This window comes from Dipodomys ordii, unplaced genomic scaffold (assembly GCF_000151885.1).
Source record: "Dipodomys ordii isolate 6190 unplaced genomic scaffold, Dord_2.0 Scaffold23, whole genome shotgun sequence".
Lineage (NCBI taxonomy): Eukaryota > Metazoa > Chordata > Mammalia > Rodentia > Heteromyidae > Dipodomys > Dipodomys ordii.
In genome coordinates, this window is record NW_012267239.1 from 2,972,721 (window position 1) to 2,985,507 (window position 12,787).

At 56.7% G+C, this 12,787-nt stretch overlaps 2 protein-coding genes across 2 annotated transcripts in view; both read left to right on the forward strand.

Moving 5' to 3' along the window:
- The window catches only part of Tbc1d10a (TBC1 domain family, member 10A), a 37,054-nt gene extending 31,859 nt beyond the window's left edge, over positions 1-5,195 (forward strand). Inside the window, exons 4-9 of the mRNA XM_013014483.1 lie at positions 897-1,003; positions 1,777-1,891; positions 1,976-2,041; positions 2,617-2,806; positions 2,890-3,044; positions 4,399-5,195. Of these exons, the coding sequence (XP_012869937.1) occupies positions 897-1,003; positions 1,777-1,891; positions 1,976-2,041; positions 2,617-2,806; positions 2,890-3,044; positions 4,399-4,869 (1,104 nt within the window). The 3' untranslated portion in view covers positions 4,870-5,195. The remainder of the gene's footprint in view (positions 1-896; positions 1,004-1,776; positions 1,892-1,975; positions 2,042-2,616; positions 2,807-2,889; positions 3,045-4,398) is intronic.
- Positions 5,196-7,648: 2,453 nt separating this feature from the next.
- Gatsl3 (GATS protein-like 3) lies at positions 7,649-12,068 on the forward strand. The gene is made up of 9 exons (XM_013014539.1): positions 7,649-7,885; positions 8,439-8,509; positions 9,588-9,775; positions 9,877-10,009; positions 10,241-10,364; positions 10,803-10,916; positions 11,101-11,183; positions 11,272-11,366; positions 11,515-12,068. Exons 1-9 carry the CDS (start codon positions 7,773-7,775, stop codon positions 11,590-11,592), a joined length of 999 nt encoding a protein of 332 aa, XP_012869993.1. The 5' UTR covers positions 7,649-7,772; the 3' UTR covers positions 11,593-12,068.
- The last annotated feature ends 719 nt before the right edge of the window (positions 12,069-12,787 follow it).

The following is a 12,787-nucleotide window of genomic DNA, read 5'->3' on the forward strand; positions in this document are numbered from 1 at the left end:
TAGCTCAAGTGGTAGAGCGCTCGCCTTGAGCTGAAGAGCTGAGGGACAGTGCCCAAGCCCAGAGTTCAAGCCCCACGACCGACAAAAAAAAAAAAAAGAGAACAAGCCAGGTGCCGGTGGCTCACGCCTGTAATCCTAGCTACTCAGGAGGCTGAGATCTGAGGATCGAGGTTCAAGAGCAGCCCAGGCAGCAAAGTCCCCGTGAGACTCATCTCTAATTAACCACTAGAAAACCAGAAGTGGCACTGTGGCTCAAGTGGTAGAGTGCTCGCCTTGAGTTGAAGAGTGCAGGGACAGCGCCCAAGCCCCACAACCAACCCAAAAAATAAAAAAGAACAAGAAGAAATGTTCATAGAAGTCCAAAGAAGAAACTAAAACTTTTGAAACCCCAGCACCTAGAGAAGCCCCTGAGGCTTTGACAGATGTCATGTTCTTCCTGAATTGGTGACACCCTTGGCCATGGTGGGGAGTGCTAGTAGCTTCTCGCTGGGGTTGGGGCGCTCAGTCATATTTGCCTTCCAGTTCCACAGTTCCACTTCCTCCAATTCTTTGCCCACAAGATCTTGAGCCAGGGTCTTTGATTTTACCTTCATTGTCCTCAGCTATGCAGTGCCTTGAGGATGCAATAGCATCCCTCCATACACTGAGTCCTGACTGATATGCCCAGAGGTGATTTCACATACAACTGGAGTCCTCTTCAAAGTAGGATCACTGCTCAGGCTTCCCAGAGCTCTGCCTCACTTTGGCCAGGCTTCAATCCCCGCTTTCTAGTCCTACCATGGGACTAGATAGGTCTGGTTTCTGGTAGAGGGCTCGTGGAACAACCATGTCCCCTCCACGATGCCTCTGCTGTCCTCCCTAGTCTCTGATGTGTGCCCTTGACCCTGTTTTTCTAGGAGCTGGATCTGTCTCCTGGGGATCCCAAATGGCTGGATGTGATTGAGCGTGACCTGCACCGGCAGTTCCCTTTCCATGAGATGTTTGTGTCCCGAGGCGGCCATGGGTGAGCAGGCTGGGCCTGTGGGCTGAGCTGTTATTCTAGGCCCTTGTCCTGGGAAGTGAGGGGGATAAGGAGAGAAGGTAGTGCAATGAGTTTGGGGTACGCTGGAGGCCCAGAAGCCAGCTGTCCAAAACTTGGCTCTCCACATTAGCCTTCTTTGGCTAGAGTTTGGTGGTTCTCATAGTGTCCTTTGACCCCTGGGGCAAACCTTTCATCATTTACTCTCCAGACTGCTGACAAGAGGGGGTTGGGTGGGCAAGGGGACAAAACTCCCCAGTGAGGGCCCGCCTCCATCTCCTGACCATCCTTCCTTACTCCAGATCTGTTTGCTGTCCTGCCTTATGCTCTCCTTGTATCCCTGCTTCACCTAGTCCCTGTGGAGTCCACGTGCTATAGAGGGAGATTGACCACTTGGTGACCACATTCAGGTCACCTCCTCCTATCAGGGAAGATTTTGTACATGTAGGTGTGGGTATATGGGAGGCTTGAACTCAGGGCCTGGGCACTATCCTTAATTTTTTACTTAAGGCTGGTCCTCTACCATTTTGAACCACTATTCCACTTCCAGCTAGTTAGTTAGAAATAGCAGACTTTCCTGCCGTTGAATTCATGATCCTCAGATCTCAGCCTCCTGAGTAGCTAGGATTATAGGCATGAGCCCATGGTGCCTGGCAGAATGGGCAGATTCTGAGGCAGGTCTGGTCCTGTGGGCACAGGTGAAGAATTGGGCAGCAGAGTCACATCTGTCCATCACGCCCTGTCTGGCCTTTCCACAGCCAACAGGACCTGTTTCGTGTGCTGAAGGCCTACACGCTATACCGGCCTGAAGAGGGCTACTGCCAGGCCCAGGCTCCCATTGCTGCCGTGTTGCTCATGCACATGCCCGCTGAGGTACCTCCAGGCCCCGGGTTGGTGGTGGGCAGGTGGGTGGGGACTGCCTGCATCAGCAAGGCCTCATGTCTTTCTTGTCTGCAGCAAGCCTTCTGGTGTCTGGTACAGATCTGTGAGAAGTACCTGCCTGGCTACTACAGTGAGAAATTGGTGAGTGCTTGTTTGGCCTGGGCCCCACCCAAGGCTGGCTACTTTTTCTCTATAGCCACTCCAGGCTGAGTAAAGTCCCTAGACTTAAGAGACTCAGGTCTTCTAGACCCAGCATGGTCAGGTACATACTTGCCTACATCTCTGCTTCCACCACTCTGGCTACTGGGCAGGATAGAAATTTCTCCAGGGCACCCAGTTCCTCTTCATCTCAGCCCTGGTTTGGGCTTAGTTCAGTATCTGTCTGCAGCACTATTCCACTATCTTTCCCTTGAGAACCTCCACTTCCCCTCAGCTTTCTACCTGGAGAACTTGCTTTGACCCTGACAGGTGGACCCTGTACTACTGCTGAGTGTCCAGTCTTGGGCTCCACCTCATTAGCTCCCAGGTGCTCTAAGGCCCTTTTTCACAGGAGCCCACTTCTGTTTAGTTTGCTCCTTGCTGGATCTCAGTCTCCTCCAGAAGTCAGCACCCTACAGGCAGCAGCCAACAGAAGAATAAATGAAGGCCTGGTTCTAGTCCCCCTCCCTGTGGGCCCTGTTCATGACCCTATGGCTTTGATGTTCGTTCCCCCCCAGGAGGCGATCCAGCTGGATGGTGAGATTCTCTTCTCCCTGCTGCAGAAGGTGTCGCCTGTAGCCCACAAACACCTCAGCCGGCAGAAGATTGACCCCCTGCTCTATATGACAGAGTGGTTTATGTGCGCCTTTGCCCGCACCCTACCCTGGAGTTCCGTGCTGCGTGTCTGGGACATGTTCTTCTGTGAAGGTGCTGGGCTGGGCTGGGGAGAGTACCAGAGAAGCCCCGAAAGGCCTGCTTACGCTCACCACTCGCCCTCCACCTCCATGCAGGCGTCAAGATCATCTTCCGGGTGGGGCTGGTGCTGCTGAAGCATGCGCTGGGTTCCCCTGAGAAGCTCAAAGCCTGCCAGGGCCAGTATGAGACCATCGAGCAGCTGCGGAGCCTCAGCCCCAAGATCATGCAGGAGGCCTTCCTGGTCCAGGAGGTGTGGCCCACCACTGCGCCTTACCACTGAATGGGAGGGGGAGGACATGGAGGGGATCTTTGGAGGGGTCCTGGTAGGCCTGTGTCACCCACACCAGGCTGCTGCTCAGTGGCTCAGGACAAAACTGGGGCGGCCCTCATCCTCCCGGCTGGATAAAGACAGCGGGGCATAAATGGGATTAGGGTTTTTCCTATCCAGTAGGAGTAGAGGGGAGCTATAACCTGCATCCCTCAACCCCTCAGTTTCTTTTGTTGGTGGTGGTAGTGATGGTGGTGATCATAGGGCTTGAGTTCAGGGCCTGGGCACTGTTCATGAGCACTTTTGCTCAAGGCTAACACTCTGCCACTTTGAGCTACAGCTCTACTTCAAATTTTATGGTGGTTAATTGGAGCTAAGAGCCTCACAGACTTTCTTGCCAGTGCTGGCTTTGAACTGCAATCCTCAGATCTCCGTCTCCTGAGTTGCTAGGATGGTAGGCGTGAGCCACCAGCACCTTGCTCCTAGGTTTCTGTGTGTGTGTGTGTGTGTGTGTGTGTGTGTGTGTGGTATGTGGTGTGTGGTGTGTGTGGTGTGTGTTGGTACTGAGGCCTGAACTCAGGACCAGGACCCTCTCAGCATTTTTTGATCAAGGTTGGCACTTTACCACTTGAGCTATATCTCTGCTTCTGGTTTTTTTGATGATTGATTGGAGATGATTCTCAAGGATTTCTCTGCCTGGGTTGACTTTGAGCCAAGATCCTCAGATCTCAGCCTCCTGAGTAGCTAGGATTACAGGTGTGAGACACCAGTGCCTGGCTTATTCTCCCCATTCCCCCCCCCCCTTGGACGATACTTGTCTTGGGGTTGTGAAGAAGAGACACATTCTTCTTAAGATGGGCCTGAGGTCAGGGCTGATGCTGTGCAGAAGCAGAGGCCGTCTTTGTTCTTGCTTTACCAGCAGTCGAGGAGGGCTATGGTTTATACCCTCATTGTCCATATGAGGAATAGAGGCTTACAGAGGTAGCATCTCCAAGTGATTCCCTCAGTCACCAGCCAGAAAGTATAGTGGAGCTGGGATGGAAGCCTAGGCAGTCAGGTTTCCCTGGGCAATGGGGGGACATGTCATTCTAGCCCAGGTGCTCACCTGTCTGAGCCTTACTCTTCCTGCCCAGTAGGGAAGGCCAGTGGCTCCTTGAGTAGCCTGAGGCAGGTGCCTGGTACAGAGTTTTGGGACTTGTATTCACAAAGCCCTTCCTTGCAGGGGTCAGCTGTCAGCAGTCAGAGCTGGGGGAGACAGCAGAGAAAGGAAACTCAGCTGGGGTACAGATGGGGATTGGCCTTCTTCCTGCTTACCTGGCCCCTCTTCCCACCACAGGTGGTTGAGTTGCCCGTGACTGAGCGCCAGATCGAGCGGGAGCACCTTATCCAGCTGCGGCGCTGGCAGGAGACTCGGGGAGAGCTGCAGTGTCGATCCCCGCCAAGGCTGCATGGTGCCAAGGCCATCCTGGAAGCAGAGCCTGGCCCCCGACCCACCCTGCAACCCTCGCCATCTATCCGCCTTCCCCCAGATGTCCCCTTTCCCAGCTCCAAAGCCAAGCCACCCAAGCAGGTCCAGAATGAGCAGCGGAAGCGGTCGAAGGCAAGTGGGCAGCCGGACAAGGCCCTGGCACCCAGTCAGGACACAGTGGTGACTGCCGCAGGAGATGCATGTCCCCCACAGGAAGTGCCCCCAAAGGACCCCATTTCCCAGCACCTGACCCCTCAGGACTCTGCTCCCCAGAACTTAGTCTGCCGTCGCTCCCAGGAGAGCCTGACTTCCCAGGAGAGTGAAGACACATACTTGTAACCCTGGCAGCTCAGACCTCCAGGATGGGGTCTCAGCAACACCTGGTTCGAAGACTGACACTCCAAGCCTTGCTTGCCCGCTTGGCCGCCAGACCAGGACGGATTCTGGTTGGCCCAGCAGATTCTGCCTGAGTCTCTTATTTATTTTCTCTATAGAGTGGAGCTCCGGTGGCCTAGCCAACACCAGCAGAAGCGAGGGCCTCATTCAGCCCCTCCTCCTGGGGGAGGTGCTTCCCAGTGCTAATGTCCTGACTTGAGGGGGGTCGTGGGGTACTCTTTGTGTAAAATAGAAACATGATTTTGTACAGAAATAAACAAGCTTGTGTAGAGAGCTGGTGTATAGCTTAAGAGCAGGAATGCCCCCACTTGGCATCTCTTCTTCACCAGGCCTTACAGAGCCCCTCGTCCTGGCCCTGGTCTAGCAGGAGTTGGGTCCTCAGTAGGAGCTTCTCTGAGAAGGTTCTTTGACAGAGGAGTTGCCAAGTTCAGGGTGAGCTGATCTTGACCCTTACTTTCTCTTCTCCCATCCCTGCTGCATCATGTCCGTCCACCATGGACAAGGGATAATGCTGGAGCCCAGCACTGGGTGAGAGCAGGGCATGATCCAGGGCCTGGTCCCTCCTCTTCACTAAGGAGGCGCCTGCCTTCCTTTCCCCCTCCCCTGCCCTCCACTCCCCCTCCCCCTCCCTCATTCCTCTTCCCTCCTCTTCCTCCCCTCCCCACCCTCCCTCCCTCCGATTGAACTCAGGGCTGGGCACTTTCCTTTCACTTCTTTCAAGGAATGGCACTCTACCACTCAAGTCACAGCTCCATTTCCAGCCATTTAGTGCTTAATTGGGGATGAGTCTTATGTCCAGGTTTTGAATCTCACTCCTCAGCTCTCAGCCTCCCAAAGTGCTAGGATTATAGGTATGAGCCATTAGCCCCCAGCTAAGAAGCTGCTTCCTTGCTCTTCTCCCTCCCTCCCAGGCCAGTCCTGTTGCCATTTCAGGGTGGGATTCTGAGCACTCCTAGCACCTGGGGTGAGGCATTCTGAATGTCCTCGTGTTCAGTCCTCAGCTGATGAGTGAGGAGAGACATCTGTTTACTGAGCACCTACCATGTGCTGGGCTGGGCTAGATGTGCCTGACATGAACCACAGGCTGAATGGGAAAGGAATCCCTCTTCTTCTGTGAGGAACCTCTTGAAGCCTCTCCTCACTAGTTCTAGATGACCTGCCTGCCATGGAGTTAAGCACTAGGTCACAATCTGATGACAGGCAATGGTGAGGACAGGGTGTCCCTGGGAGAGGCTCCCCTCACCCCCCCCCCCCTCTGCTGAGGAAGCAGCTTTTCCAGTCAAACAATAGCGGCTGTTCCTGGCAGAAGACCAAGCAGGGCCTGGCCATAGCGGGAGGGGATGGAGGAGGGAAGAGCAGAGCCTCCCTGGGAGCTTTCATGCATCGTCCTGTCCTGGAACATCTTGTCCTGTTACAGCTGGGGATATTGAGGCTAGGGAGGTGAATGGGCAGACTACCTATTTCCTGCCTCCTGCCCCTCACCCCTGTGGTTTCCCACCCCATGTGCACCTGCCATGGATGGCCTGAGCTCAACCTCTGGAACATTCCCTCCCCCCCCAGGAGTCAGGGCAAGATGTTGGTGACTGCAGCGTTCATGGAAACATCCCTAGCCTGGTAGCTTCCCATCTGCTTGTTGGCCCAGGCAGACTGGATACCAATGAGGCCTGAGGTCTGCTTTTCCCCTACTTAGGTGCAAGGCCTCAGACCTAAAGTTTCAGTGTATTAGGACAGACATGCCCCCTGGAGCATGCCCGGCCTTGCCTAGGAACCAACGTGAGCTTGCTGGTGCTTGCTTGGCCTTGGGGTCGCCTTAGACCTGCAGAAGCCTGATCAGATCTGGGGTGTCTGCCAATGTTTGGAGGAGGGGAGATGGGGATGTGCTCAAGCCAGTTGGGTTCTGCTGACGGCTACAAGCATCTTTGTGAAGGCCTCTGTGGAGCTTGTTTCTGGCCTGGTTTTCCTGTGAAGGGCCTCAAGCCATAAGTTGGGGCCACCAGCACTGCCGACCCCACAGCATGTCGCTGAGAGGTGGCTAGGGCTCTCCTTATCTCTGAGCACTGGTGGGGAGCTTTCTTCTAGTCTGGAAGTTGGGTGAGCAAAATGGCACCACTGTAGGCCCCCACCCAAGTTGGGAAAGGGAGTATTATCCACGCCAATGCTAGGCAGTCCTTGCTTTGGACCTGGGGTAGGTCACCCCCTGCCCAGCTAGCTCTGGAGGCCCCGGCCCACCCCTCCCAGCTCTGCACGTGGAAAGGTGGAGAAAGTGGAGCAAATCACTGGGCCATCAGGATCCTGGGCCTCTGTCCCCCAGGCCTCCCATCCCCGGGCTTTAGGGCCTGCGTTCAGGTCCCAGCCGAACTAGAGTTCTTTAGCCCCTTCCGTATCTTTAAGACTGCAACCAGCAGGCCGAGATGCACGCCCGAAAGAAACAAGCCCGGGCTTCCGGCACATTCCCGAGCCCCGCCCGTCAGACGTCCTGCGGAAGGGAGGGGGGAAAGCCGCGCGCGGGGGCGGGGCCAGGGCGGGGCCTCAGGCCTCGCGAGAGGGTGGGGTCACAGCTGAGCCAGGGCGCCAGGGGTGGAGCCATCCGGGGTAGGGCTCGGCCAGCGAGTGAAGTTCTGGTTCGGGGAGGGGGCGTTGTCACTCTCATTGGCTGTGCTTCTGGAGGGGCGTGTCTATCCGGGAGGACGCTGGGCGGGGCCACAGCGCTGGGCGGGCCCCGCCGCGTAGCGGGTGGCGTGGATGCCGCGACACCGCGGCTCCTTTAAGTCCCGGGGCGCCACCCCCGCTGCCCCGCCTCCAGCCTGGGTCTAGCAGGCGGCGGGGTCGGGGCCGCGCTCGCCGCGATGGAGCTGCACATCCTGGAGCACCGGGTGCGGGTGCTGAGTATCGCCCGGCCCGGTCTCTGGCTCTACACCCACCCGCTCATCAAGCTGCTGCTCCTCCCCTGCCGCAGCCGGTGCGCGCCCGGGCTGGGGGGCGCAGGCGGGGGCTGGGCTGGGGCTGGAGGATGAGGGTCGCCTCGGAGCGAGGGGGAGAGGGTGGGGAGGCACTCCCCGCGCCGGCCGCCATCCGGCTTGGTCCTACCCTTTCCTGGGACGCGCCTATCCGGCCCCCCGTCCCGGGGCCGGGGCCGGCCGGCGCAAACAGCCTGGGGTGGGTCCCGCTCCGCTCCGCAGGGGGCGAGGCGGGGGGCCGCCCTCCACGGCCCTCTGATCAGGTTGGAGGCGCTGATCGAGGAGGGCAAGGTCCGGTGCCCCTTGGGCTGGCGTCCCGGGGTGCCTGAGGCCCCCCTTCCCTGGGCGTGAAGGGGCGGGGGAAGGTCTGGAGGAGGCTGAGAACTTCGCGATCCCAAGGCGCGGCCTACACCCCCATTGCTCAGTGGAGGAAACTGAGGCCGGGTGTGGGGGGGTGTCAGGAAGTCCACTGGCAGTGGGAGCAGAGTCCGTTCTTCCTCTACCCCTCTGCTGGGGTTTCCTCCCAGGCTGAAGACCCTCCCTCACCCCTATCAGGTGCAAATTCTTCAGCCTGACGGAGACTCCGGAGGATTACACCCTCATGGTGGACGAAGAGGGCTTTGCAGGTGGGATCACTTGTGCTTTCTGCCCAGGATCTGAAGTCCTGAGAAATCTTGGACCTTAAAGGATCTGAGTTCGAATCCACCACTCAGGGGCTGTGTGTCTTTCAGCACATCTCTTCCCTTCTCTGGGCTGTGTCCAGTTATGTAAAATGGGTGTAGTTGGAGTGGGGGTGTCTAAACAAGGTCTCTCCTGAGGGCCTTAAAAAGTTAAGATCTATGCGGGGCTGAGTGTGAGAGAGGGGCAGTAAGCCTTAGGCTGGCACAGAGGCCCCCGTGAACAGCTTCAGGCAAGAGTTGGGGGTTCCTGCAGCAGTTTTGACCTCCTAGACACTATTCCTCTTATCTCCTTCGAGTTGGTCAGCTCCTCCCCTGCTGGTCTGGAAACTCCAGGAGTCTGAGGGCTGGGGAAAGAATGCAGGAGCAGGCAGCCATCCCAGAGCAGGGTCCTGGGGGCCTCCTGGCTGTGCTTGGGCGAACAGCAGCCTCTCTGGCCCTTGTTCCTGCTCAGGACTGGACGCTAGCCCTGGTCCCTCCCTGGGCCCTGGGGCTGACATGTGGCTTCAACTCTTGGCTGTCCAGGCCTATCTGACAGGCCTGGAGGCTTCAGCCAGCCAGCTGGAGTTTGGTCTAGCCTTCAACTCCCAACTTCAGGCCTTAGTTTCCCTGTTTGTATTGCTGGGAAGTCAGTCTGCAAACAGAAAGCATCTCTGGCCAACATGATCTGCTGGCGCCTCCTGGTGGTGTCAAGTGATCATGAACAGGCTCGAGGTGTAGATCCCATTTTACAAACAAGCTCAAATCACTTGCCCCACATCAAGCAGCAAGTAAATGGCAAAGCTGGGATTTGAACCCAGTTCTGAGTCTGGATTTCTAATTTTACGGGACAGGTTTAACCCCTATCGGACCAGCTCTTGAATCACTTCTTTTCTACATAGGAAATTTCAGAACCCTAGCCCTAGTCTCCAGCCCTGTCCTGTACCTTGCTAAGAACCTCCCAAGGCTCAACCAGGAAAACTGAGGCTCAGAGAAAGGCAGGGCTACCCTTTCAGGCTCGGATCAGGCCCGTGCATCTCGCCCACAGAACTGCCCCCATCTGAGTTCCTGCAAGTAGCCGAGGCCACGTGGCTGGTGATGAATGTGTCATCTCACAGCGGCACGGCAGTGCAGGCGGCTGGGGTCACCAAGATTGCCCGCTCGGTCATCGCACCCCTGGCTGAGCACCATGTATCTGTGCTGATGTTGTCTACATATCAAACAGACTTCATCCTGGTGAGTGTCTGTAAATTCTGGGGCAGGGCAGGGCAGTCAAGGATAACGGGGGGGGAGGGAGAGGGGGATATATCATAATGTACAATCTTTCTATGGTCCAGGTTCGAGAGCAGGACCTGTCAGTGGTAATTCATACCCTGGCTCGAGAGTTTGATATCTACCGTGAAGTGGGTGGGGAGCCTGTGCCTGTGATCAGGGAAGATTCCAGCAATGGCCTTCCCCGTGCTCAGCATGGTGAGGTCTGCCCCTTGACATGCCTTGGTTCTCCCCGGTGTGGGTGGGCCCATGGGTGTGGGAAGACAGGCACACTTCCCTTATGAAGGGTGAGGCTCCAGGAGAGCGAGCCCAGGCCCTGCCCCTTTCCCCAAAGTTCTGCCCACTCCGCTCCTTCCCCCGGCCGGCCACCAGAGGTCGCCCCAGCACCACAGATGCCTTTTGACCCGATGACCCTCTTACCTCCAACAGGGTCCAGCCCTACAGTGCACCCCATTCAGAGCCCACAGAACCGCTTCTGTGTCCTCACGCTGGACCCCGAGACGCTGCCATCCATCGCCACCATCCTCATCGATGTACTCTTCTACTCGCACAGGTAGGCTGAGTGTGCACCTGGTCTGTTTTTTGGCTGGTCGTGGGGCCTGAACTCTGGGCCTGGGCGCTGTCCCTCAGCTCTTCAGCTCAAGGCTAGCACTCTACCCCTTGAGCCACAGCGCTACTTCCGGGTTTTTCTGCTTATGTGGTGCTGAGGAATCGAACTCAGGGCCTCATGCATGCAAGGCAAGCGCTCTACCACTGAGCCACCTTCCCAGCTCTGGTCTCTGCTTTCACACCAGTGTTGCTAACCTACCTTTGTCCTGTCCATCCAGTCTGCTGCTTCTGTGCTTGGCCTTGTTTCTCTGGGTTCCTGAAAGTCAGAGAGAGCTGCCAGGGCCACTCATTCCAGTCCCATCCCTGGGGTCTGAGGGCCGATGATTAGGAGAAGGAACTTGCTGGGTACATAGCAGGGCCCTTGATTTGGGGCTTTCTTCAGTGCCCCCAGAGAGGCAGCCTCTGACGGTCTCGAGTCCAGCTCCATCCCATTTTTCGCCTTCTCCCTCATCGAGGGCTACATCTCCATCGTGATGGATGCCGAGACGCAGAAAAAGTATGTGACCTTTGACCCAAGAGGTGGATGGGAAGGGGAGGGGGGGCACAGACCCTAAGCTAGTCCCCAGGGAGGGAGGGTACCAGGCTCTGCGATCAGCAGGCAGACTCAGCTAAAGGGTCCACCCGCAGATGGGGTCATGGGTGACCCTGCCCACCCCACCCCCCCACACCTGTTCCTCCAGATTTCCCAGTGACCTCCTGCTGACCAGCTCATCCGGAGAGCTGTGGAGGATGGTGCGAATTGGTGGACATCCACTGGGCTTCGGTGAGAGCTACTCGTTTAGGGGAGGGGACCTTGGGTGCGGTGACCCCTGCCACCAGTGTGAGCTACATGTACCCTCCCGAACCCCCAGATGAATGTGGCATCGTGGCTCAGATTGCCGGACCCCTGGCTGCTGCTGACATCTCTGCCTACTATATCAGCACCTTCAACTTTGACCACGCCCTGGTGAGCACCACAGGCCTGGGGGCCGGGGAGAAGCCTGGAGGGAAACTGAGGCCCAGGGAAATGAGGGAGCCACAGAGGTGGTCCCAGCCGGCCTGGATTCATTCCCTGACCATCCCTCCCGCCCTTTCTCCCTGCCGCCTCCCCCCAGGTGCCCGAGGATGGCATCAGCAGCGTCATCCAAGTTCTTCAGCGACGGCAAGAGGGTCTGGTATCGGAAGGTTCCTAGAGACCCCAGCAGGCGCCAGCGCCTCCTCTCCACCGGGCTTCCAGAGACTTCTCTGAACTATTTTCTCAAGCTACGGAATGAGCCCTCTCCCCTGCTCCTACAGCATGGGGGGGGGGTCCTCTCATTCCGCTTTCTGTATGTAAGCTGCGTGCAGGCACCAGCGCCCGGGGACGCAGGCGTGCTTTCCCAGGGGCCCTGGGCAGGTGCCCGCCCCCTCCCTGCTCTGCCCACGCAGGGGAACCTGGTGCTTGGGGCTTATGCCTCCAACCCGTCACTCCCCGTGGGCTTTTTCGGCATTTGCACAGTCCCTGCTCGAGGCCTGAGCCATCTCCCCCCTCCCCCCTGGGGCCAGCTGGCCCCCTGGGCACGGCTGTCTTCCAGGTCTGGCCCGTTGTCTCGCTGGCCAGGTGAGTTCTGACAGTGCCTTAAGGAAAGTATTTTTGCATCTCTCCTTTTGTTTTTTTAAACTGTTAATAAAAGACTTTATATTGACTAGATTGTTCTGTGTTCTTGGTTCTCCGCTGAGTTTCATTCTCAACCATGGCTCACCCTTTCTCTCTCCTTCCTTCCTTCCTTCCTTCCTTTCCTTCCTTCCTCATGTGTTTTGGCTGCATTAGGCCTTGAACATAAGGACTAGGCCCTGTCCTGTAACTTTTTCATTCAAGGCTAGTACCTACCACAGCTCCACTTCTGTTTTTGGTGTGTTTTTTGTTTTTGCTAGTTAATTAGAGATCTGAGTCTCATGGACTTTCCTGCCTGGTCTGGCTTTGAACTTCCATCCTCAGATCTCAGCTTCTTGAGCAACTAGGATTACTGAGCCACTGACATTCAACTTCCTTTTCTTTCATCAATAAAGGATTTGAACTCAGGGCCTCACATTGGCTTGGCTTGCTTATTGATGGCAGGTGTTCTATCCCTGGAGCCATGCTTCCAGTTCTACTTTTTGCCAGTGAGTGGGAAGTAGACGCACAGACTTTTCTGCCCAGGCTGGTTTTGGACCAGGCCTCTGGATCTCAGTCTCCTGAGCAGCGGGGATGATAGGTGTGAGCTAGTCACGCTCTGGGCCTCTCCTTACCTCCACTCCCCTGTGCATGAACCACTGGTATGATTCAGATGAGGAACTGAAGTCCGAGGCGACATGACACATGGCTCCCACACAGGGCTGTCTGCTGCTCAAGTCTGGCTTCTTTTCTCC

Excerpts from the sequence above, each read along its gene's own strand:
- Gatsl3 (XM_013014539.1), top strand. The coding sequence starts at position 7,773 with ATGGAGCTGCACATCCTGGAGCACCGGGTGCGGGTGCTGAGTATCGCC. Across the intron at positions 10,010-10,240 it reads CCTTCCCCGTGCTCAGCATG|GGTCCAGCCCTACAGTGCAC; the intron begins GTGAGGTCTGCC and ends TACCTCCAACAG. Across the intron at positions 10,917-11,100 it reads GATGCCGAGACGCAGAAAAA|ATTTCCCAGTGACCTCCTGC; the intron begins GTATGTGACCTT and ends CTGTTCCTCCAG.